The sequence below is a fragment of the Triturus cristatus genome, chromosome 5_1 (assembly GCF_964204655.1).
Source record: "Triturus cristatus chromosome 5_1, aTriCri1.1, whole genome shotgun sequence".
Classification (NCBI taxonomy): domain Eukaryota; kingdom Metazoa; phylum Chordata; class Amphibia; order Caudata; family Salamandridae; genus Triturus; species Triturus cristatus.
In genome coordinates, this window is record NC_140587.1 from 937,276,181 (window position 1) to 937,300,587 (window position 24,407).

Below are 24,407 nucleotides of genomic sequence, written 5' to 3' on the forward strand. Positions count from 1 at the left end.
TGTATTGTAGGCGTTTTGTGTGTGCATTCACCCATGGATTTTGATGCAACCCTATATGTATATAGGCCCAGATTTACCACGAGTTTGCATCTGGGTTTTGTCACTCTTTTGATGTAGCCCCAATGCTAAATCCTTTTTGTTATTCACAAAACCACACAATGTCAATTTGCATGACTTTGTTAGCAAAATGTAGTGCCTTCTGCTGCCTTACGTTACTTTGCCTCAATTAGGTGTTCCATGGAGTTTGACGCAAACTAATATTTACAAAGACTTATAGACATGGGTTTGCGCCACAATGATGAGCCTGCCTGAGGCTGGCTTAATGAGGAAAAATATCTTTATTTCTCCTTGTTGTTTCTTCTTTGCATTTGTGCTGCATTCTGCACCACTCATACAAACAGGAAAAAGCCTCCCTTTCTTTACACCTTTCTGCACAAACACTATCTGCCCATTACGCAGACACTTTTTCACTATGGTGCAAGGGTGCATCCATTGACACTAGACAGCCCAAAGTGCCCAGTGCACACAGAAGGCCGAGCGGCACCATTTCTGTGAAGATATGGAGCAGTTCTGCTCTCTTCAGGTGACGTAGCGCAGTGCAGCAACTTTGCTTGCTGCTCTGCGTTGTGCCACTCATTTGTAAGTATGCCCCTTAATGACCCATTTACCAAAAAGTAAAAATCTGCACCTATAGATATACTTCTTAAATGGATGCAAAATTGCTTCCTTTTAGAATTCACAAACATTGACAGGTGTAGGTATAGAAAGCTACAACAGTCTCAGGTTTCCAGGCATAAGACTGGCAATCTAACCAACAAAAAGGCAATGGGACAAATTCTTGCAATAAGTCTAACATTCCAAACCATTGTTTTTCACCCACTGTGACACTCTAGACAAAGGACCTGATTTTGGATTTAGCAGAGAGAGTAAAGGCATACATGGTGACAGAGGACTCTACTGTCTTTACTACAACTGCCAATTTTAGAGCGGCGGCTGATAGGGAACAGGGGCAGGGGGAAATAAAAAAAGAAAGAAAATGTACCTGTGGCTGCACTCGCTGCCTCTCCTCTGTCTCAGGAAGCACCTGGGCTCTCCTAAGCTACTCACAACACTTCAATGCAGCGCTGTGATTAGTTCCTCTAAACCAATCAAAATGCTGCAATGCAGCATTGTGATTGGGCTGAGCACTGTGGTTCGGTGCTCAGATGGGGACAGGGAGCCTGTGTATGTTCCTCACTAGGCTGTGCATTACAGCCTGGTAGGGAATATGCAAAGTGTGCATTGGCTGTTTGGCCGTCCGAAGAGGGCTGGCCAAAAAGTCATGCGCACTTTGGGAGCAAAAACACTCCTACTCCTGACCCCTGCTCAGGCCAGCCCTGCACCGCACCAACGAACAGAAAAATAAAATGATAACGTTCAGTTATTATAATTTTATTTTTCCTCTTCAATTATCTAAAAGCACTGTTAGAGATGTTCGTCAACCTGGCAGACATCTCTGTACATTGTCAGGACCCACCATGATGGCGGTTCCTGCCAATGTTGGAAAAGTTTAACAGACGGTTCCGTCAAACATGAAGCATTTCCAAAGTTCCTTTCCTTTTCAAAAACAAGCTCCCAAATCAGGAGTTTTTGTTTCAGTTTGAAAACAAATAATGGCCCACACACCAGTTTTCTCACATGAGAAGGGGGTCATTTTTCTTTTTTTGCTTTTCACTGTTTCTAATCATCAGGATATACCCGGAATATTCTGGCAGTTATGGACAGTAAAAAAAAGGCCATCTGACCGCCCTCTCTAAATAGAGAGGACGATCAGATGGGATGGCTTTCTTCTGATTGCACCTAATCTGTTGGCACATTTGAGAAAGTTTTACATTGACAAAGGAAATTTTACTCCATTGGCGTAAAACTTGCAGTCCACCCAAGACTCAAAATCAGACAACTGGACCTTGAGTTTTTTTTACTGGCAAACTCTGGGTACCCTTGTTAATTGCAGACCTGTAGAGTAGATCTCCAGCCCTTATTGGTGTTGATGTCCCGGGCCATGGAGTCTTTGCCAACATGTTGCTATGCACTACAGCGACTCATCACTATGTAATGAACAAGTGCAAGTTGCAACTAAACAGACCGGCTTGGAAATGAAATACATATCACAGTCTGACTTTTCCTGCCTCTCCTTTTAAGACCTCTAAAAATCAGAATCAGCAAGGGAAGTTCCATGGGTCGCATGGAGAAAGCCAGCGGTCGTAATTGTGATCCCTGGAGACCCCTTCATAAATGAAAAAAGAGTAAAGAAAGAATTATAAAGTGCATGAATACTCAGTGAGTGTCCCGGCATAAAGAAGGAATTTTACTTTTTCTCAAATAGTACCAATCAACTTCCAAGTGACATCCGCTTCCCTGAAATCAACCTGGATGGATTCAAAGTACACAAACAATACACAAGGCTAAATCCCTTCTATTCACCTTGGACACAGAAATCTCCTTGAAAGAAAAAACATCAAAGAAATACATTCTACCATCTCTCCATCCTAAAGGAAGTGAAACCTTTCCGTACGAAACCAAATTCATACCAGCAGTCTAAGTCTTCACCTTCTGTCACCTAGATAGTGACAATACCTTGCTCTACAGCATTGTCTTCATCTCCTTGGCCCCACTGAACAGCATCCTATGCTTTGCAGCACATCTTATCAATAGCCTTGAAGAAATTTGACTGTATCATCTCAACCTTTATTCAGGAGCGGCCCGTGCAGGTAAGAGCAGTGAGCTAATGATGCAGGGTGGGGGGATTGGACAGATGATGACAAAGGAAAATTAAATAAATATTTATTTTTCCTTGTCTGTCGACCCTCCCCCCTTACCCCACCATGCACCACTGCCCCATCACTCTTACCTGCAGTGGCTGCTCCTGACTTTAATGAATAGTAATGGCCCTCCTGGAGTGTGAAATTGGAAAGCTTGGCCCAATCCCTCGCTTCTCTCATGCTGGGTAATAGCTTGAGAGCAGCATTGGGATTGCATGGGGAGTCTGGGAGCCTGTGCTTATGGGGATTGGAGTGCTGGGAGCAGAGGAGCTGCGAGACGCACGGAGGCGGCGGCCGGCAGCAAAAGGTAACTGGCAAGCAACAGGGGTATACCCAAATAACCCTTTATAAACCTGGGTAAAGGACGTCGTTTTATACAATGAAAACCGGTATAAAGGAATAAATAACCAAATATTTTTTGAGTAGAGCACGTTTAATTACTCCCTCTCTATTAATTACACTAGAAGATTATATCAAAACATTTTACACTCTACATCAATGATGGCATCTAATCATGAAGAACACAATAATACATGTATACACCAAACAATGTAAGGGTAAGTCGAGCGCTATATAAGAACACACATACAAACATACATACATACATACATACATACATACACAATGACATGACATAAATCACAACATTAAAAAAGCATCAGTAGCGAATACACTAACCCCCAAACAATAATTTTCACTAGTGTCCTCCTTACAACTCTGGACGGACCACTAAGAGGTAGTCCAGGTGGTACACAAAAAGTCTTTTAATTAATATAAACCATCATAGTGTACCATCATGCCATGTCAACGCATTTTGTAGTGTCTACGCGACCACGTTTCGGCCTTACTCCTTCTTCGGCCTCCTCAGGACAGGGTTACTGTACACACGATTTTAACGATATGACCTGCTGCCACAATTTCGCTAAAAACGGCAAATTCTAATTACCAAGGTGCTGAAGAAGATAATGCACCTCCCTTGCCCGTGGCACTGGCTGCTCCCAATCAAACAGAACACGCCAATATCGTCATTTCAAGCTCTTTCTTCCGCTACGTCTTGATACCAATTTCACATAATTTATCTCGGGTCCGAGAACTTCTCCGGTCCACCGTGATCCGACGACCAACGAGGTATAAAAGGCAGCAAAAGGTAAGTTAATATTTTTGTTTATTTTTTAAAAATATTTTGTTTCCCCTCGCTACTACCCAAGTCAGATTGGCTGCAGCCGCCGCTGAGTTTCAATCCTCTAGAAACAGCACCTGTGCTTACTTTGCTGGGATAAAAGTACCTCAGGTATTCAGTTGCACATTAATAGCCAATACATCACCAGATAGGACATTTTTAAAAAACTGCAAAAAAGGGAACAGAATACAATATTTCTTCAATTATTCATTTATTTATTTAACAGTTTTGTATGCCACTGCATGTTGACTTACAGTTATTTCAATGCATTTGTGGGTAATGAAATAAAGGTCGATTTTTGGAAAGAGAAGTCACTGCCCAAATGTGTGGGGTAAGGGCTCCTACCTGGTATTCTTCAACACTACCTTTTCCTATGTCGATCTCAATTGAAGACAAGTCTAAAGCGTTCATTATTTAGGAGTCATCTGAGCTTCAAGGAGTTGGGCTCAGTTATTATGTGGGGCACCTGGTTTTCCAGAGTGTCCATCCTTGTACACACAGAGATCTGCACCCAGCTCCTCCCTACCTACCCTCCCCCCATTCAGTTGAAGGACCATAGGTTTATCCCCTAGGCACACCTTTAGTGGAAATCTCACACATGATATTATGCCACTTGGGAGCAGTGCATAACTACGCAACCACTGTTGCCCGTGCTCTACATATTCTGTGTGTGAAGGGTTCTTGCACCCCTGGACATGCTATACTTCTTTGCTTTGTGAGTGAAGCTTTCTCTGATGCAGTTTCTGCTTCCCCTGTTCTCATACAAACTCGCATTACTTTTCAAGTGTTGTAATGATTTCACTAGAACAAAAACTTTATAATTAATGGGGTGGCAGGGCTCTAGAGCTGGTGTGGAAGGTGAACGCAGGTATAAAGACAGAGAAAGACAGGGAGGAAAGAATGAAAGGGTATCAAAAGAAGAATTGTAAAAAGTGAGATAAAGGAAAAGTGAGTGACAACTAAAAGATTGAAAGGAGGAGACGAAACCTAAGGAAAAAATTAAACGTAAATAAAAGGAAGATGTAATAGCAATAGATAGACGAACAATTGAATCACTTTAAAGGAAACAACACTTTGCTAGCTTTTAGGTTGATTTTAGTCTCGGTAGAACTAAACTGATAGTCCCTGAATGAAAAGTAATGTTGGTTAAAAAGTCTATGTGTATGTATTACATTAGTGGTGTCCAGTTATGATGGTCTGAGCACAGATGCAGAATCCTGATATCTTTAAAGAGCACTTTCTAAGTGATCTCCAGGACTGAACGATGTGCACTAAGAGGAGAAAGGTTAGAGCAGGGGTCTCCAACGAGTAGCTCGGGAGCTACTGGTAGCTCGCCAGTACCTTCATAGTAGCTCTCTGAGGTGAAGTCAAGCCCAGTAACAATTTCTGAATAGGTGCCTATTAAAGAAGGCAGCACTGATCATCTCAAGACTCTAAGAGTGCCTAAGAGTGACAGCCAGCCAAACTTATCACAGTAACTCTTACTAACACTCAAACACGCTGTGCCAGCTTATAGGACCTGCTACATGACAGTCTGTATCCAATCTCAATATAATTAAGCCACAAGGAGATTGACCATGTTGCAGTCCCTCCTTTATCAGTCACAACATGTGTGTGAACAGTGCACCATCAAAAAAGTATGGCAGCAGTAGCCTGTGCGGTAATCAGTGCTGACCCACCAAAGTGCGGGACCGCAGGAGTCAGAGTGATAATGTGTCAGTTAGATGCATGATCAGCTCAAGACCTGAGGAGAACAGGGTATGATCCTGACCGGAGAAAATTAAGAGATTCATCAACATTAATGTGTGTGCCCATAATAAACACTATTGCTTCCTGAAACTATGCCTGGTGCCAAGAACCGCCAAATATAAATGCTAGCCCCATCATAAGAGTGTTATATTTGGCATAATTGTGTCCATTCCTGGCATAATAGTGCCAATGGCATGATTATGGTCATCCTTGACAATTTTAGTATTTTTGGTCTAGTTGTGGTATGCTGGCAGCCATCATAGACCTACTCTGACCATGACTGGCCTATATGTACCTATTCCTGGCATATTAATGGCCATGACTGATATGTGGTCTTATCCCTGAACCTTTTGGTTCCCAGCCTTGGCACAACTGTGGCCCTAGCATTATGGTGGGCATTACTGGCATAATCCAGGCACCCGTGGTACTATCGTGAGCATCCATTATGATATAATGGGGTAACCCACAATTGTCCACGGACCAGGGTCGAAACGTCGACACTATGAACCACGACCAGTTTTACTAAGGATACAAGAATGTGTAATTGATTGGTTATTGAATTTGCCTTTTGGATTCCCCTCCTTTATATCTGTCCTACCTCACAAGCACTTTCCTTTTTCAACTCCTCTTGGAGCAACCTCTTTCTCTTTTTGGAGCATTGAATATGGTGATCTGTTATAAAAGTAACTAAATAATAAACAGTCACTATTGGAGCGATATTGTGTGCCTTTGTGTCTTTTTGGGATATGCTTCTTTGCATTGTAAAGAAAATGGTGGTACATTAATGATACAATGCTAATTCTATATGTACCGGATGCCCTTTGACAAATGAATGGTTTTCATAACTGAATTGTAGCTTTAAAGAAGTCTAGGACCATTGTTTCCTACACCAATGGTGAGCATCCATGGCATATGACTAATACCTGGGAATTCAAAGTAGTCTGTGCATATGAGGCATTTATACATGGGAGTACATGATGATAATGACAAGCTGATATTTTGAGACTGTGCATTTCTCAAAAACTGAAAACTGATATTTTAAAGGCAGTTTTAGTTTTCAAAAATGAGGTTTCTACTGGAAAATTGAGTCTGTTTGCCCACAGTGGAAAGTAGTATTAGATAGAAAAATGTGCATTTTCAGAAACTGGTGAATGTAATTCAAGCAGAGCTAAGGAAACGTACTGCTGTGCTTCTGTCCTTTGTGCCACTGGGCATGTCAATATTTGAATGTTACTTCATAAGTCAAGGGGAGGCATTTAATATTGAAGAACTTTTTTCCAGCATTTCTGCTGGTAACCGCACTTGGTATACTTCGGTGGTAACTACTGAAAATCTTGCTTTGGGTGGTCATAGTGTGATCACTATTTTACAGGTATAAAATTTGCTAGTAGCTCGGGAACACTTTCCTTGAGCAGAAGTAGCTCTCACTATAGAAAAGGTTGGAGACCCCTGGGTTAGAGTTACAGTGAGGTATCATGGTCTCGGGACAAAGGTTACATGAGTTCTCTCAGCAACATTATGCTGTCAGATCTGGAGTCCTTACTCCAAAGGTTCGGCACACACAACTCACAGGGAAACCTCCTTTCGTTCCTTAGATTTCTGTGTTTTCAAGTCTTCAGGCCAGAAGCCCTGCAGGGGTGCATGTGAAGAATATGTGACATTACAACGCGATCATTTAAATCGCGGTACGTTATATAGTGGTTATTACAGCGCAAGTCGTTACAACGACTTGCCCTAGAGGCGCTGAACTTAGGAATAGTATGATTTACTATTCCAACTCCAGTGTGCATAACAGTTGGGAAGTTGTTGGAATAGTAAATCATACTATTCCTTAGTGTAGAGCGCCATCCAGCGCAAGTCGTTGTAACGACTTGTGTTGTAATGACTGCGAAGTAAATGTATCGCAGTGTAACAACCGCATTGTAAAGGTCGTTCGCCCATGTGAATGATAGAAGCAGTGCAGGTGAAACAAATTTTGTGCTTGCCCAGATCTCAAAATTCACTCTCCTTGCACACAGGCTTCTGGTGAACTCTGCTACCACCTCTTTGTAGTGTTGTGGGCCCTAGGCCCACATGCTATGAAATAACTGACACAGATACCGTGGGTATAGTTCATCAACTGGCCACGAGCACATGCACCCAGGCCCTTTTATTAGCATGGTCACGTCACTCATGACACCTGTGATGGATGGGTGTGGGGTGCATTTGTGTCCACTCCCACGAGGGAGTGGCTGATTAACTAATGTCTGTTGAGACACTAGAATGTGTCTAGCACAGCACTACATTCCTCCCAAACATTATTCAAAATAACTTCCAACTTCTGGAAACAAACTTTTCACATAGGACACCACACAGTCTCTTTGTCCTGAGAGGCTGTCCGCAGGACAATAGTGGACAGGTGCAGCTCAGAACACCCGAACATCTCAAGACATGTCCATAATTTAACCAAAGTCTACAGGGCACGAACGATGTGTTTCTGGAGTCCGGATTCCCTGGCAGCCTGTCCATCGGAGCAGTGTCCTCTCGCCCACTGCAGAATGTACTTGTGCAGTCTTGCGGTGATACTAAGGTGTCTGTCATCTAAACGATGGTGCATCAGGAGCTTCGGTGCAGTCCTGCTCCATAGTCTTCACTTGAGGTGTCTGGGCACTAAGATGACCAATCAGCCATGGCTGGAATGGATGATGTTCAAGATGTTATCCTCTGAGGCTGCGGTGCCTCTGGGTACCTTGCCGGTGGAGCCGCTTCTCGGCAATCAGTCGTGCGAGAATCCCTGGAGTAGGAATGTTCTGGAGGCCCTTGTGTGGGGCTGCTGCGATACTGTGTGGACTGTGCAGGGCTGCTTGTGGGCCACCTGTGTGCCGCTGCTTGACCACTGACAGGATCCGATTACGTTGTTCTGGCAGCCGCCCGGGTGTGTGGCTTAATGGTCGGTGGGTTTGCCAACAGCACACAGGGGCACATGGACTGTCGGATAGCTCCTGGACACTTGGTCTCTCATTTTGATGGGGGTGCCTCATCTTCTGGTTCTTCTGCAGGTACAAGTTTCCACCCCGGCAACAATGTTGTTCTTTGGTTGGATGGGGTGATGCACATGTCAGTGATGTTGTGGTTGCCATTGAACTTGGATGGCAGGGGCTGGTGATTTGCTGGGAGAGAGAATGTCTGGAGGTACTTTGCAGCCTGTATCTTTGTCTTGCTGAGGCTGTTCTTCACCCTTGGCATCTGCGGTCAGCAGCAGGGATGCCGTCCTACTTAGACTGCCGACGCTCGGGACTGGACGGTTGCTCTGGGAGGTGTTAGAGAGAGAGATGTTGCAGGCCATGTCTCTATTGCAGTTTTGTGTAGGCAGCTGCAGGGGTGACCTGATGGAACAGCCGCGGGCTGATCCACACTCCTGTCTCCACACCATCTCTTTGGGGATTTTCTTGCCGCGCTCGAGTTAGCGTTGGACTGTTCAGTCCTCTGGGCCTCCGTCATGAGCCGCGCGCTCTTGCGGCAGTCGTCCCAGGCACACCTGTCATCGGCCACAACTGCTCTCCCGAAGCCGCAGTCAATCTCCTCTATACCCCGAATGAGGCAGAGGATGCGGGAACTGTGAGGTTGGTTAGTGTCAGGATGGAGGGCTTTACAGGTGCCATGTTATGTAGGGGCACAGCCTATTTTGTGCCCCGTCCTGCTCCCATGACTGTGCTGCTTTCTTCATTCACTAGCCTCCACGCAGCAGGCAGACAGAGCCGGTGTGGTGAAGCGGATGCTAGGTGGCGTTGTGGTCTTCTCTCCAAGGGTCGCCAAAGTCTTTGTGCTTGCCTTAACCCTGATCGGGGCTGCCACACACACTTTGCCCTGGTAATTGTTTTCTTTATTTGAGCGGGCAGTGTCTTGCATTGCGGGCTTATTCTTTCCCCCTTGCTAGCTTCATTTGCCCTCTGCAGATGTTGCGGTATGGCCGTGCCACTGTTTGTTACCGCCTCGCTGTGCGTTGCTGGGAGGTGCTCCTTATGCTGGGGCAACTGGTGGGAGAGGGGGGCTGCTTACAGATGCCTCATCAAATGGGGGCATGGCATAGTTGGCGCCTGGTTATACCTGAAGGTTAAACTGCATTCTCTCCATCGATGGCGCTACTTCTCGCCACGTTCTCTTCTCTGCATTGCCTTCTGCACCCAATCCCTCTGCAGGCTGCCAGGAATAGGGAGACCAGCGGTCACCCTCTATGTGGGGCGATGTGCCCACTTCCACAGGGTAGGCTGTGGCGGCAGCCGAGACATCTATCTCCTCCTCTGGGCAGGTGAGAACGGCGGTGCTCTTGCAGGGTTGTCCTACCCTTCTTCCACGAGTGATGTCCACAGATAGCACGGCTTGTGGGGTAGGGAGGATACAGGCTAATCTTTCTCTTTGAGGAACGTTAGGGACTCTTTATGCAAGTACATGGGGTCAGACCCGTCTTGTCACCATTGTAGTGTTGTGGGCCCTAGACCCACATACTACTTAATAACTGACACACACTGTGGGTATAATTAATCAACTGGCCACAAGCCGTGCACCGAGGCCCTTTTATTAGCAGGGTCACGTCACTCGTGATGCCTGTGATGGATGGGTGTGGGCTGCATGTGTGTCTATCCCACAAGGGAGTGGCTGACTAACCAATGTCTGCTGAGGCAGTAGAACGTGTCCAGCATGACACTACACTCTTAAGGGTCCCTTAATTTCCAGGGAATGACCATAACGAGCACTGAAAGAGTCCTCCATCAATGTCTCCCTGGAGACACAGATAAACAGCGCGTCTTACTTTCTTTAAGTGTTTATGACTTTCAGAGGGCATCTACCTCAGCAATCTCTTACTCAGAGTCTTCATTCTGAGTGTGTGGCAAGGCTGCTGTGCTGATGATGGCTGATGAAATTCAGATGCTATTTAAGTGGCTTTTTTTGCACATAAATGTATGTTTTATTTGCATACCGTTGAAAGTGTTAAGTATTTTAAGTACGCAGAAGGATAAAATGCTGGGTGTAGGCCGTTGTCATGATCTGATGCCTGCTTTCACAAATGTATGTCAGGAATGAATAGCAGCAGTGTCTTCTTACATCCTTTAAACATTGATATACACATGCCTTTTTAGACCTATATATATATATATATATATATTCACTGAAAAAACCATAGGTTTCACACACGTTATAGTTAGGAATTAGCATTTAAAAAACCTTGCAAATTCACTGAAAAAACCATAGGTTTCACACATGCTATAGTTAGCTGGACATTTTACTCGTAAAAAACCATTGAAATTCCCCCGTTATAGTTAGTGCAGGCAACTATAACTCACGCGACCGCAATCCTCTGCTGATGACATATGTGTCTTTATGAAAAAAAAATATTTGCAATATATGTATAGCTAAAATTTAATGGAAGAAGACATGGGCAAATAAGTGTCTAAATACAGTATTAGCATCAGCAGAGGATTGCGGTCGCGTGAGTTATAGTTGCCTGCACTAACTATAACGGGGGAATTTCAATGGTTTTTTACGAGTAAAATGTCCAGCTAACTATAGCATGTGTGAAACCTATGGGTTTTTCAGTGAATATATAGATAGATAGATATATATATATATATAGAGAGAGATATAGATATATACACATGCCCTAGTATATGTTGCACATGTCCTGCAGAAGTGGTCACAGGTTCTACTAGCTGTCTGTGAAATGTGTGCATTGCCAAACCACATCTGAGTAGGGAGGGCTTCACTCTGTGATTTCTCCCCTTGCCAACTGCCTTTTTGTGAACACAATTCTCTGCTATTTGGCAAATATTGAAATGCTGCCCCCCCCCCCTTGAGTGCTTGAATTTGTGCCATTCCCCCATATATTTTGGAGATATATTGGACTTGTCCCTCAAACTATGTGCATCTCAGACAATATTTATATGACAGTTGCTTTGAACAGATGGCAAAAATTTGCTGAGCTGGCTCCAGAAGGACTTCAATGAAGCATTGGGCGCTTATCTTGAGAGCTTCCTGACCCATACAGGCCTTAAAGGGTACATTAGCGCTGCCATTAATGTTGTCCTTTGAGATGCAGGAATTGCTGCCTGGAGATGCAGAGGTTCATTGCGTCGTCATTAGTAGTAATAGTCAGAAATTCTGTCAGATGTTCTAGTATGTATTCTATGCCTATCTATGCTTGCAGTTGGATTTTTTAGTTCAGTCAGATAGTATTATTTACTGCCAGTTAGTTACTTTAAGGGATAATCAAATACTCTTTTAAGTAGAACAATTTAGTGCACTGATTGGATGTAATTCATGCCTTCGAGAAGTAATGATACACTGTCTGGTTTCAAATTAGTATTTCAAGGCAACAGTGGTTCTCATTGGCATCATTAATCATCATTTGTGAATTGTCAGCAACAATTCCTGTTCTCAATTAATGCAAAAAATATAAAGCGATCATCACTTCATTTCACAATTTTCATAGTAGTTTATACATCAAATATCTAACCCACCCATATAGTGCAACATGTCCCAAGTGAACAGAACCGTCCCAAAAAAAGAAAGTACAAGAACAGTAACAAGAACGACGCTGTATTTCTCAATCCATAAGCCTTGGGTGACTTAGCCTGTCACACATGCAGGCTTTTGGATTTATTTGCCTGTATAGTGTTACCGACGTTTCGACCCCTGCTGCTATAAACAGGGTCTCATCAGGACGATTTGGGACAACCTAAAAAGTATATAGATATGTGACTGCCAAGAAGGGTCTGTTGTACTTGGCTTTTATTACCCTTAGGAGTGTTGACCGTGTCAATTGGTCTAAGCTGTGGAATATTCTAATTGACATTGGTCTATCTTCATCCATGGTAAATTTGCTCCGAGCTCTCCAAAATGGGGTCTTTGCTTCCGTTAGATATGGAATTGAAGGGGTATGCACTGACCCTTTTGGCTTGTCTCTGGGTGTCTGCCAGTGCTGTGTCTTGTCACCCAATTTTTTAATTTTATACATAAATGGTTTAAGTAGTTGTTAGTCTCACGGGGGAAAGACATGCCTAAGATAAAATCGACCTTTATCCCAGTTTTACTTTACCCTTTTTTTGGTCTCTCACAAAATCAATAAAATTGGTTATCAAAAAAAAAAATGCCACCAAAAATGACAAAAATCCAATAGGTAGAGCAAGAGACATACATTTTCAAAGTTTGAATTATAAAATAGCGTCACAAAGTGCCAACCAGGGTATTTGGTTGTGCTAGACCGGGTCAAAGTCAGAAATTAAGGCCAACCATGATGGTCAGATTCAGCGACAAGTTTTGTCTCTGCGGAAATATACCTACTGATGTAGACATTTATATAGAAAAAAAGTTGTTGTTGATGAGTCATCTGCGGAGCAAGCTGGAAGCTGGATCCAAAGCAGGGCTCGATGACAGTGGGTTGTTAAAGAGCAGGGTCCTGATGTGGTTGTCGACAAAGGTGGGAAAGCTCAGAGTAGGCAAATTCTGCAGTCAGTGCCCCTGTAGGCCTCGTCGTATATCTGGTGCTGTTCTTTGTCATTCCCAATAAAGCCCTCCACGTCTTGACTTAAAAACGTTTCTGGAAGTTAGATCTTCTTCAGCAGGGCAGACCGGCAAGTTGAGACCGACCAGCGATTAGAAGGCTGCAGCTTCAACAGTGATCCCAGTCTCTGTGGTTTCTCCAGCCAGTAAGTTAGCAACAAGTTTCTAAGTGCCATTTCTTACAGTTTGGGAACAGGAGGAGTACCTGATACGTCAGTCAAGGGTACAGGACCTGTGGGGCACCACTTGGGGGCTAGGACTCCAACAGAGGCCAGCAGCAGTTGGTACTAGTCTGCTGGGCAGTTGTCAGGAAGGGGCCTGTAGAAGCTTGTTGTGTCCCTATGGCTCACGCAGGAGCTCAACCAACTTACACTTGGAGTCACTTTTGGGCTAGTCAATTAAAGACAAGCAGGTCCAGTCTTTATTCAGTTTCCTCAAACAACAGGGCAATCCTTCTTCTGATTGTTCAAAGGTACAGGAGTGTTCTAAGGAGAGGTCTGTAGGGTCCACTTTTATGCTCAGTGCCAGCCTCAGGGTGGCAAGCAAACCTCTGCCCATCCCCTAAAACAGTTCTGGTTAGTTCCTTGCTTCACTCCCACTGGGTGTGGTGCTAGCCTGGCTAGAGAGACAAAGGGGGGACAGGCCTAGATGTGAGCTTCATTTGCATGTGACAAGATAGGTATCCTTTGAAGGTCAGGAAGGGGCTGGGCACAACCTCCAGGCCATTATCAAGGGAGGAGTCCCCCTTCCCACACCCCAATTCCTTTGTCCACTGTCAGGGAACAATACATATCTTACTACAGGAGAGACATCAGGCGTCAGGTGACAGCTGGACACTGGCAGGAAAGACCTTTGGTTTTAGGCAGGAAAATAACAACTTTCTAAAAGTGTTATATCCAAAATGGTAATATAAAATCTGGCTTGACCATTAAGTTTGATTTTAAATTACTATTAAAATTAGTCCATGAATAATTTTTCTAGCTGAATAAGTTAGCTGCTCCCAAATCAAATTGTGCACTATAAAGTGTTATACTGTAACCCAGTGTTTTCCTATTGAAGTCCCAGCCTTGCCACAGTGAAAAACGATTTGGGAGTTTTTTCACTGCCAGGAAATGTTCAAAATGAGGTACACATGCCCTACTTTTTAAATACCATGCATCCTGCCCAAAGGGCATTTAAAAAGGAAGGTTTATGCCTGGCACAAATGCAGTTTAAAGCTGCACACCCACTCTGCAGTGACAGGATTGGAGACAAGCTTTAGTGGGTGGCACAATGAGTGCTGCAACGCACCAGCAGCATTTCATTTACAGATGCTGGGTACATGTAATACCATATATTATGCCTAGGGACATAGAGTAAATAAAATGTGGTGTATGGCAGTGTTGCTCGGTTTGAAAGAGAGAGCACTTTACCTCTAGTTAGCAGGGGTAAAGTGCACAGAGTCCTATGCCCAAAAATCTGAGTTGACACTGCAGGAAGGGCAAATTTCCAAGACTAAGCCTTTGTAAAGTAAAGGCAAGACAGATTGGAAGGCCTCTTGGCTTTGGCAGTGCATGTTTCTGACTGCATTCACACCTCAAATTAAAACTCACAGCAGTTTTTAAGGCAATCAGACATTAAAACATTGAGCATGTAATGTAGTCTTGTACAGTAAAGAAATGGGGTTGTACCAGTGACTAATTGCTAAAGCAATAGGTGCCAGGGCCCTTGCCACTGCAACTTGCACAACCCCTGTCTCCCCCATTGCTCCTTCCAACTCTACCAATTACAGTACCAACACAATTACTAACCATCACATTCTTGCAAGTGTGATAATGTAGACTATTTCAGACCCCAAAAGCTATAACAATTGCTTGGGCGGCAGGTAATAGTCATTTTAATGTATATGAATAAATAAATAAACAACTTTTGTTGTGCTCATCTCTAAATAGGACGAGCAGTGCCACCATGTGGAAGTCTGTAATAAGTGCCAGTGTTGACAATTAAGTGCCAAGCCCTGGAAACCACCAGCTCAAATTAGGCACTGGGTGGTACTGTCATAACATAGTGGCAATTAAATATGCATCTGAAGAATCTGCCATAAATGTGTTTTTAGTTTTACAGCATCAGAAGAGTAGGGTTACTACAAATGTTTGAAGACTCTCAGCGTTGATGGAAGTTTTAATTAGGAGCTGTTTTTCTGTATTCCATCTTTCCCACTGCTGATGGGACTGTGACTACTGTTTTTGATTATCTCCTTTTGTTTTGCATTGCCAATATACACTGTACTCCAAGACCTGAGGCAACATTTGAGAAAGGTCAGTCATCTTGTCAGCCACTTTGACAATATCAACACAGTGTGGGCAAGTTAATGTTATAGTTTATCTTTTTTATGTTGTTATGGCGAATTAGTCCGTGATCTTTAGTCCTTTATCATCCCTCAACGCCCCAGAAATTAGTTGGTTTCTTATATCTCAACTTTTGATGAAAGGTCAGTGCTTTTCTGAACAATATCCATTGAGTAATACTGGTAGTTTAATTGGGGAATGCTGGCATAGGCAGCAATTGAATTTCCTGGTTTGCCTTCTGAACACTGCCACTAATTAAATAGGATGTAGCTTAGATTTAAATGTGTTATTCTGTAGCTTTCCTTCTTAAAACAAATGGCCTGATTTAGAGAAGAGAGGCAACATTTGATCTTGATTATGTGCCAGGTAGAGTGATACTCCCAGGTGGAATGCTGTCCCATCTGATCCCACAGGTCTTGTGTTGCTGATCCTGGAAGTTTCTGTGCTGGAAGACCAGTTCAATTTTACTGGCTTGGAAAATCTGGATGGTAAAATCATGTGTAGCTTCCCAGCCACGGCCTTTGACTCCTGACCTCTGCCTCAAGATTTTACACTGGGCTTAATTTGTAAAAGAATAAGTTTTGGAGCTCAAAGTTCTGCTCAAAGCCTACAGCCAGCAATATCAAATCTGAGAGGTACTGAAGACCAAGGCTGTGCAGTCTTGATTTCATCTCAAGTCTCTTACATCAGTCACAAGACACTTTCCTTTATCTACTCTTTTATGTTCTTTTTCTTTTTTTTTTTTTTTAAACACTTTATTAACACATACAGAAACATAAATGCACCTTGCCTCATTACATCATATTCCAACGCAGTATCACCATTAGCATAGTATCCTTTCCAGGCAAGCCACAAAAATCAGTATCCCTGCACACCCCACCTGTGATAGCCACCCCGTCTCCCCCGCCCTCCCATCCATCCACCATCACGCCCCTCCCCAGGCCGCGAGAATGGTACGACTTCAGCCTCAGTCACTCAGCTCAGATTCTGAGTCCGCCACCGGGGGTTCACAGATATTGCCTCTAAATGTGTTCCATTTTCCCCAAATTCGTTGTTATGTTCTTTTTCATCCTTGCTTTCTTTCTTTGTCATTGTTTCCTGTCTTTCTTTTCCTCCTTCTTTCCGTCTTTTGTGTTTTTCTCTCTGTTGCTCTCGGTCAAAGTCTGATGAGAAAAAATAAGTGCCAGTCTGCACAAATGAGTGCTGATGTGGCCCACCTGTAACCACGGACTGAGATTACGCACTGCTCTCACAGGACAACAGTACAGAATGCCCCCTGCCAGCCCACCTGCTGTCCTGCTCCCAGACACCATCCCATTCACCGCCTACAGAAAGCAATTGGTAAATGGGTGCATATTTCTCCCCAGAATGAGGTTTCAAACATTGTAATTCCAGGTCCACAGGTCCAAAAGCTTTAGGTTTGGGGCTACCACCACAATAGTTACTACTTGCCACAGGGTATCTTCACATTTAAATTTGGTCCACTCGTCTTCAAAGTGAGGGGGTGGTCATAGTTCTCTGCAAAACAGTAGTAACATAATAGCCTCAATAACTGCAATTTCTACCAGCCAATTCTCTACCAGAGGAATTTGCATTGTCTTGCAATAGCCTGGCTATGTCAACTGCTTGATCAAGGAATTGTTTGGTGATAATTAGACTTTTGGACCTTTGTAATAAATATGCAAGCAGTAACTTAGATTGTATCTGTTTGAACTATTGGATTGGTTGGTCAAAGTTTATCATTACATTAGTGGGGCTAAAAAGACCAGGGATGAATGCAGCCAAAGCTAAACCAGAAGCACAAGGCTAAAAAGAAAAAGGAAGGTAAAACATGAAAATAATAATATCCAATGAAGTAAGCAAAGATGGTACCATGCTGCCTTTCTCCCCTCTATGATGTGTGTCTTGAAGTTAATATGGGAGTTAATGTTGGTGAATTTTTCACTGTCTGGTAGTTGAAGGATGCGTCCATAGAGTTTCATCAAGAAGAAAGATTTTTGGGCATGTGCTTGTTTGTTGTTAGTAGTTGGAACAACTGAATACTGGAAAGACTGTCCTACAGACAATCAAGATTGTTGTGAGAGGAGATCTTCATTTTGAGTGAGGTAACATATAAATACCAACAGTGCATGATGTTCCTGCCAGATTGAAGTATTTCATTTAGTTCAATGTAAAGATCTCAAGATCACTGGCAAGAGGATGGTCCTCTAGGGCAGGCACAGGTCACAAGGAAAGGCTTCATCTAGATAAACTGGAATCTGTTATTCAGGTAGAAGGCAAATCTCATTAAGATGATGTTGGTGAATCCCATTTTTGGAGGCATGGGTCACCATTTTCTGTTTGTGATCCAGAGGGGGTTGTCAGCTACCTGGATGGTTGCTGTCTGTTTTGCTGTTTCTCTGCTTCATTAGGACCTGAAATGGGGTTGGTAAACCTGGAGAAGGATGTTGATTTTCTCACACAGTTCATGGCCTTTCCTGACACTCCTTTTCAAGGACACAGGAATAGTGTTTGGAGGTTAATTGGTGAGATATTTAGGATTGACTTAGAACTTCTTGAGCAGCAGGAGAACCTGCTTCCTCTTAAGGGATCCACAGAAGGTGCTTTGTGTGATGAAGGCATTGAAGATGTCTGAGGCCTTTGACTGGTCATGTACTTATCTTGTGAGTGTAGAGGAGAGTGGTGTATTGAAGTGTTGATGGAGTATTTGATGGCTTTGATAAAGTCATTTACGTAAGTGGTTCCCAACATGGGTCGGGGGACCCCTGGGGTCCGCGAAGCCTTCTCAAGGGGCCTGTGACTTCTTAAAAAATTAAATAATATTAACAGATGAATAAAGTGTATAGGAATAAAGAAGCTAAATGTACAATTGAAAAATGTAAAATGTACTTTAAATGTGAAGGAATTTGAAATGGAAGGCTAAAATGTCAATTAGTCTCCTCATATTGATTAGTGGGAGCATGTCACGTGCATCAAACAAAATGCAGTATGGATGATGAGTGGCCTCAATTGAATTTAGAAAAGCTCCAACCTTTCTATTAACATTTTTTTATTCATATATGTTTGCAAAGTAAATAAAACATGTAATCATTTGTGTATTTGTTTAATGAATGATTTTTTCTAATTTTTGTGTGTACTGTTTTGAGGTTCAAATCACCCACAATGCTTAGGCCGAGGCCCCGTGTTTCCAGTAAGGGCTTTGTTGTGTGTGGTCCCTGAATTCAAATAATGCTTCAGTGGGAGTCCCCAGGTTCAAGTAATGATTAAGTTGGGGTCACCATAAGTCAAAATGTTGAGAACCACTGATTTACATCATTTAATAATTGTATGTACATTCTGCATTGTATTTAATATCCCCAATTCACAGGAGAAAGCCCTAATGTCCATCAGTTATGTTTTACAGCAACAACTATTGTTTTTAGCACTGAAATAACCCACATACACCTTACAACCTTGAATAGGTGATATAATATAACTTTTAGAACAAGACTTTACTACATTAATTTGAGCATGTGAAGCTTTTTTGTACAAAATAGTTTCTGAGGTAAACTATAAGCTATATCTCAGTATGGCTATCTAATCTGATCAAACCCCTGTGAATACCTGTGGGATGACTATGGGATAAATATTGAGTGACCAGTTTAATTGCTGTTATATACATTAATGGCAGCAGTTAGTAAGATATGTTGAACTTTATTTGATTTAGAAGGTAGGAAATAGCACAATTCTGTTTTGAAAACATTGCAAAAGGGTTTACAAAACTGAGAACAACTTTTCCTCTTGATCCATAGGGGCTCACCTCTAAAATGTACTGTCTTGTATTGAAATGATTTTGCATTATACTCCAAAAGTATTTTTGTGTTTAACAAGGATCAATGTGTGCTTAACTAATATAAAACATGTTTGTTTAAAAAACGGCATGGTCTTGTTTTAGGTTTCATAACAGCCGTGAATTGTGCAAAAGTGAAATGGGGAGCGTTCCTGCAGATGGCGGCTACCGTTGCCCAAGTGAGTGCCTTGATAGTAATCATAATTACAGGATTGGCGAAACTGATTCAAGGTATGTGCCAAGATTCTATAGATGTATTTAAATTCTTCTTTGAGAGTATCAAATCAAATACATTTATTGCAGAAGTGAAAAAGTAAATAACTTAAATACCAAAAGGAATAGTTGTGTGTGTGTTTTACCTATACTTGTAGTCACATATACCAGTGCACTAAGCCAAATATCAAAATTTCCCTTTTTTAGATGCCTGAAGAATAAAGAGAAATTAACATCATCCAAAAGTTCAATTTACAGTGCAGCCCATATGGCTACACCGTGAGGACCCAAAAGTCGATAGATGGGGTTAAGTATAGGTTTATTACAAATTCAAAGGCAAGCTGATGTACACTAATCTCAAGACTACATTGTAAAAATACAGAATCACTACTGGCAGTCCAAATCCTCTAACAAAGTTAGGTCTCAATTACATGAGGCATACAAGAAATAAGGAACAAGATATGGTGGTCAGTATATGGTCTTCTCCCCTCTTGATTATACATGAGTAAATCTAAATTACCTAAACTAAGCCTGAACTAAGGAGCATTAAATGAGGAAACCCTAATCAGATCCTGTACAGCAAGAAGGTGTCAACATTGTAGAAACTTCTGTAGAAGTGCTCCAAAATCAGAGGTATTCCATAGCATAAAGCCACACAATGGAAATATAGCAAAGAGGTCTGTACCCCTTGAAGTGCAAAAAGAATATGTCTAAGCTAAAGTGTGACCACCGATTAAAACTCCACAGAACATTTGAGAATCCCACATCATGTGTCCCAGTACTTTTCCACCTTCTCATGGTAAAACTTGGCATCACTACTCTAAACTCCCTTCTTATGGGCCAAACATCTGAACGTCCTTGGCTGTCTTCCGTCTCCACATACAACATGAACAGTGGCCCTCCCTTTGTTCAATATCAGTATTAACTTTAATCGATTTTCTCATAAAATCATAAAAGTCCATACAATATTATGCACCAAAACTATTAAAAGAGATAAAAAACAGCTTCACCCTCAGTCAAAATACATTTAACTAGAATCAGGAAATATAAAAATGAAGTGTATGTGCATCAATAAGAAGTATTATTAATGCACTGAAGACCGCAAAGTTAATAGTGGATTACAAGATAAGAGTAAAAGATCATGCAGTAAACAATCTGGAGCACTCGGAGAACACCTAACCCCAATGAAATATGCTGTAAAGAAAACAGGAGACCACAAACATATTCTGTATGATTGCAACAATTGTAAATACAGAATCACCAGTCTCAAGTTGTCAAAATTCAATTATATAAGTAATGGATGAATGTAGCTATATTGTAGGCAAACATAACAATGTGCATGGTGTCTGGCAGGGAAATATTGTTGCAGGTACAAGCCTGCAGTTCAGACACTTTAGACCAACAGCCCCTAGGAAGTAGCAACTGCTGAAACAAATTCAGTCTTAAGTAGGTTAGGAGTTTACAATGATAGTTCCCCCAGTTTAGATATGGTTCCATTCCTGTGACCCTTTTGACCACAATAAATGGTATCATTGTGTGTTTGTGCATAGAGCGAGCCTCTCTCTCAGCTGCCACCTTCGAGAGAGAGATCTGCTTTAACCACACTATATCCCCTTTCACACTATGCTCCGGGTCAATTAAAAGCTCGGGCGCCCCAAGGCGGTGAAGTTGCTTCTTATAAATGGTAACCAGGGTATTTGAGGCCAATTGTCCAGGTTAAGACACTCATGAACCACTGATCTATTAAGTTTGAGTTTATCTTTGAGCTAGATCGATAGCTATAGGAGCAGGTGACGTAAACCAATCATATTAGCAATGTACCCCATACCCAGTTCCTCATACAATTTCGCTAGGTTTCCCCTGGGGTCTTTTAGAAGACCTCTTCAAATTGGATTCTCAGCTATTTGAAGTGGTGCTGTAGGTGCATACCCTAAGATGTCACAGCCAAAAAAAAACACTGAGATACATTTTGCCATATACACTTTAAGTAATGTCTCTACATGGGATTGGCCTATGCAACTGTAGAACAAATTATGCCTTTAATTGCACTTTTGTAGGACAATACGTTTTTCTTCATTAGAGGTAAGATACCTAGATAGGTAAAGTGCTCCACTTTGCTAATAACGTTACCTTTAATCACAAATGTTCTTGTGCAAATGTTCCTGGGGCCAATCACCATGACATGAGACCCGCTGTAATTAGTTGACAAATCAAGGTCATCCATAAAGAAGATGAACCTTTTAAAGAGGTGCTATAGACCCAAGGCTGTACCCGCTATTAGGACTGAAATATACGCTTATAGGATAGCTGGTGGTGGGCTACCACCGACCTTTGGTACATCTATCCCCAAAGAAGAAAAGGCTGTCTCAAACCTGTTGATGTAAATAATGAAGAGAAAGGGGGCAAATATACACCACTGGTGAACACCCCTTCAAACTAAACGGTTGGGTCTGTTCTCCATTTATTTCAGATCTCATAGACGCCATCAGTCGTTCATGTAGATCATGCAAAAAAGTGATCAGCGCAGGCTCTACCCCCATGGGCCCCAGCGCCGCCCAGAGTTTGGCTCTATTGGCCCTATCCAAGGCAGAGCTGAGGTCTTTGAAGGCCAAGTGGACTGTCCCACCCTTCACCCTGGTGTATTTGGAGATAAATAGGAAGAGGTTCAAATTCTATTCAATGATTCCTCGCCCTGCCCTGAAGACATATTGACTGTCCGAAAGCACATTGTTGTCCTTAGCCCATGCGGTAAGACGGTCCAGAAGAACTGTGCCAGTAATTTTTATCTCACTATCAACCAAAGAGATAGGGTGATAACAAGCGGGATCTGATCTACAGCCTTTTGAAAAAATGGTTATATAACAGATTGATGCCAACTAGAGGGAAGTGGGCCACGAGAGGATGCGGTAAGGTGCAGTCACTATGGGGGCCCAAAGGTTAACCTCAGCTTCGAACAAATCTACTGGTACCCAGTCAAGGCCTGATGCCTTGCTATCTGGGAGTGTCTGTTGCATTTGAAAGCAGGCTCCCACAAGATTAAGTTGAAGAAGATGAATTTATTCTTTACAGAAAGATCCTATCCACCAGTAAACAAGATCAGCTCCAACCGCTATCCTCCAGAACCTTCTAATGGCCCAACCTTCCAACTATACATAGATTCTACAGAACTCCAGTATGTCATACATGGCAACCACAAGTATGTCATACACAGCAACCACAATGGAAATAGAAGATACCACACATCTCCCTTCCCTGCAAAATAAAGTAAGCAGAAAACAACATAAAAATAAAAAAAAATAAAAAAAATAACTACGTTATTAAACATATTCCTTTACATAATTAGGACGTGAAGAAGCTCTCGATGAACGTCGGACTCCCACAGCAGGAGTAGATAGATTCTTCCTCAAAGTATCCTCTTTTGAGTTTCTGTGAACATCACTCTCATTCATCTTGCTGTGTCCATTTTTCAGAACTACCACTCTGTTCAGATTCCATACACGATGGTCTTGAGTCTTGATAGCATTCCTGAAAACCTTAATAACAGTCATAGGTTTAAAATACTTTAGATTTGCATTTCCAACTTGCCCAGGCCTTTTGATTGCCACTAAATCACCAATTTTCACCTTTAATAGCTTGACACAATTCCTATTGTCAAAATTAATCTTTCTTTTACTAACTTTACAATCTTCCCTCTCCTTCAAATCATCTTCATCACACACATTCTCTCTACCCTTGCTCACACTGTACTCATTAACCCAACTCGGCTCCAAATGTGTGTTAGGAATTCTCCTACGGAACAAGAAAAATGGCGTTTTCCCTGTAGTTGAATGGGGAGTTCTTCTATATTCCTCAATTTTTTTAAGAACCTCACTCCTCCAATCCATAGCAAGTGATTTTGCAAGAGTAATAGTGTCTTTTAAAACCCTATTAAACCTCTCTACCATTCCGTTTACCTCGGGATGATAGAGAGAACATCTTCTATGCAAAATCCCACAAGAACTTACAAATTCTTCCATTTCTTTGGAGACGAATTGTACACCATTGTCAGAAAAAATTGATTTAGGCAACCCCTCTCTACCAAACAACTTTTTCAAACATTTAATGACATTCGTAGAGTCAATACTAGTTAAAAAAAATACCTCAGGCCAACGAGAGTACATGTCAATTATAACTAAGAGATAAATCTGCGAACCCGACATGTTAATAGGTCCTAAATATCCAAAGAAATATCATCTCATGGTGATTTGGGTCGAGACCTAACAACCATGGGTTGCACCCTTGTTACTTTGGATTTATCACTTATATTGCACAAAACACAGTCACGGATTTGCCTTTCAATATATTTGTCCATACCTGGCCACCAATAAGATGAACGCAGCCTTTCTTTTGTCTTTGTAATCCCAGGATGGCTAACATGACCCAAATTTACTAATTCTTCCCTAAGTTTCTCTGGAGGAATGAGTTTCGAACCCCTGAATAATATACCACCATCAACCGCAAGTTCATACCTCACATACCAGCAGGGTTTAGTCCCATCCGAACCACATTTCGCACTTACCCAATTACTCTGGATCAGATTCATAACTTCTTTGAGAGTATCATCTCCTGCCACCTCATCAGACCACTTCTCTTGAGAAATATGATTAGGTTCCACAGTACAAACCCATTCACCAAATTCATCAACATCTTTACACTCACTACAATCCTCAAAAACCAATCTTGAAAATACATCCGCAACCACATTATCTGCACCAGGAATATATTTGATGGAA

The 24,407-nt window shown here is 42.2% G+C and overlaps 1 protein-coding gene across 4 annotated transcripts in view; it reads left to right on the forward strand.

Moving 5' to 3' along the window:
- Nucleotides 1-24,407, forward strand: part of LOC146832697 (Y+L amino acid transporter 2-like) — a 395,072-nt gene that overhangs the window by 188,199 nt on the left and 182,466 nt on the right. For 3 of the 4 annotated variants that reach the window (XM_085605981.1, XM_085605978.1, XM_085605979.1), the window contains one exon: nt 19,528-19,653. In XM_085605981.1, coding sequence (XP_085462107.1) covers nt 19,528-19,653 — 126 coding nt within the window. The remainder of the gene's footprint in view (nt 1-19,527; nt 19,654-24,407) is intronic. The other variant, XM_085605980.1, reaches the window with a different exon arrangement.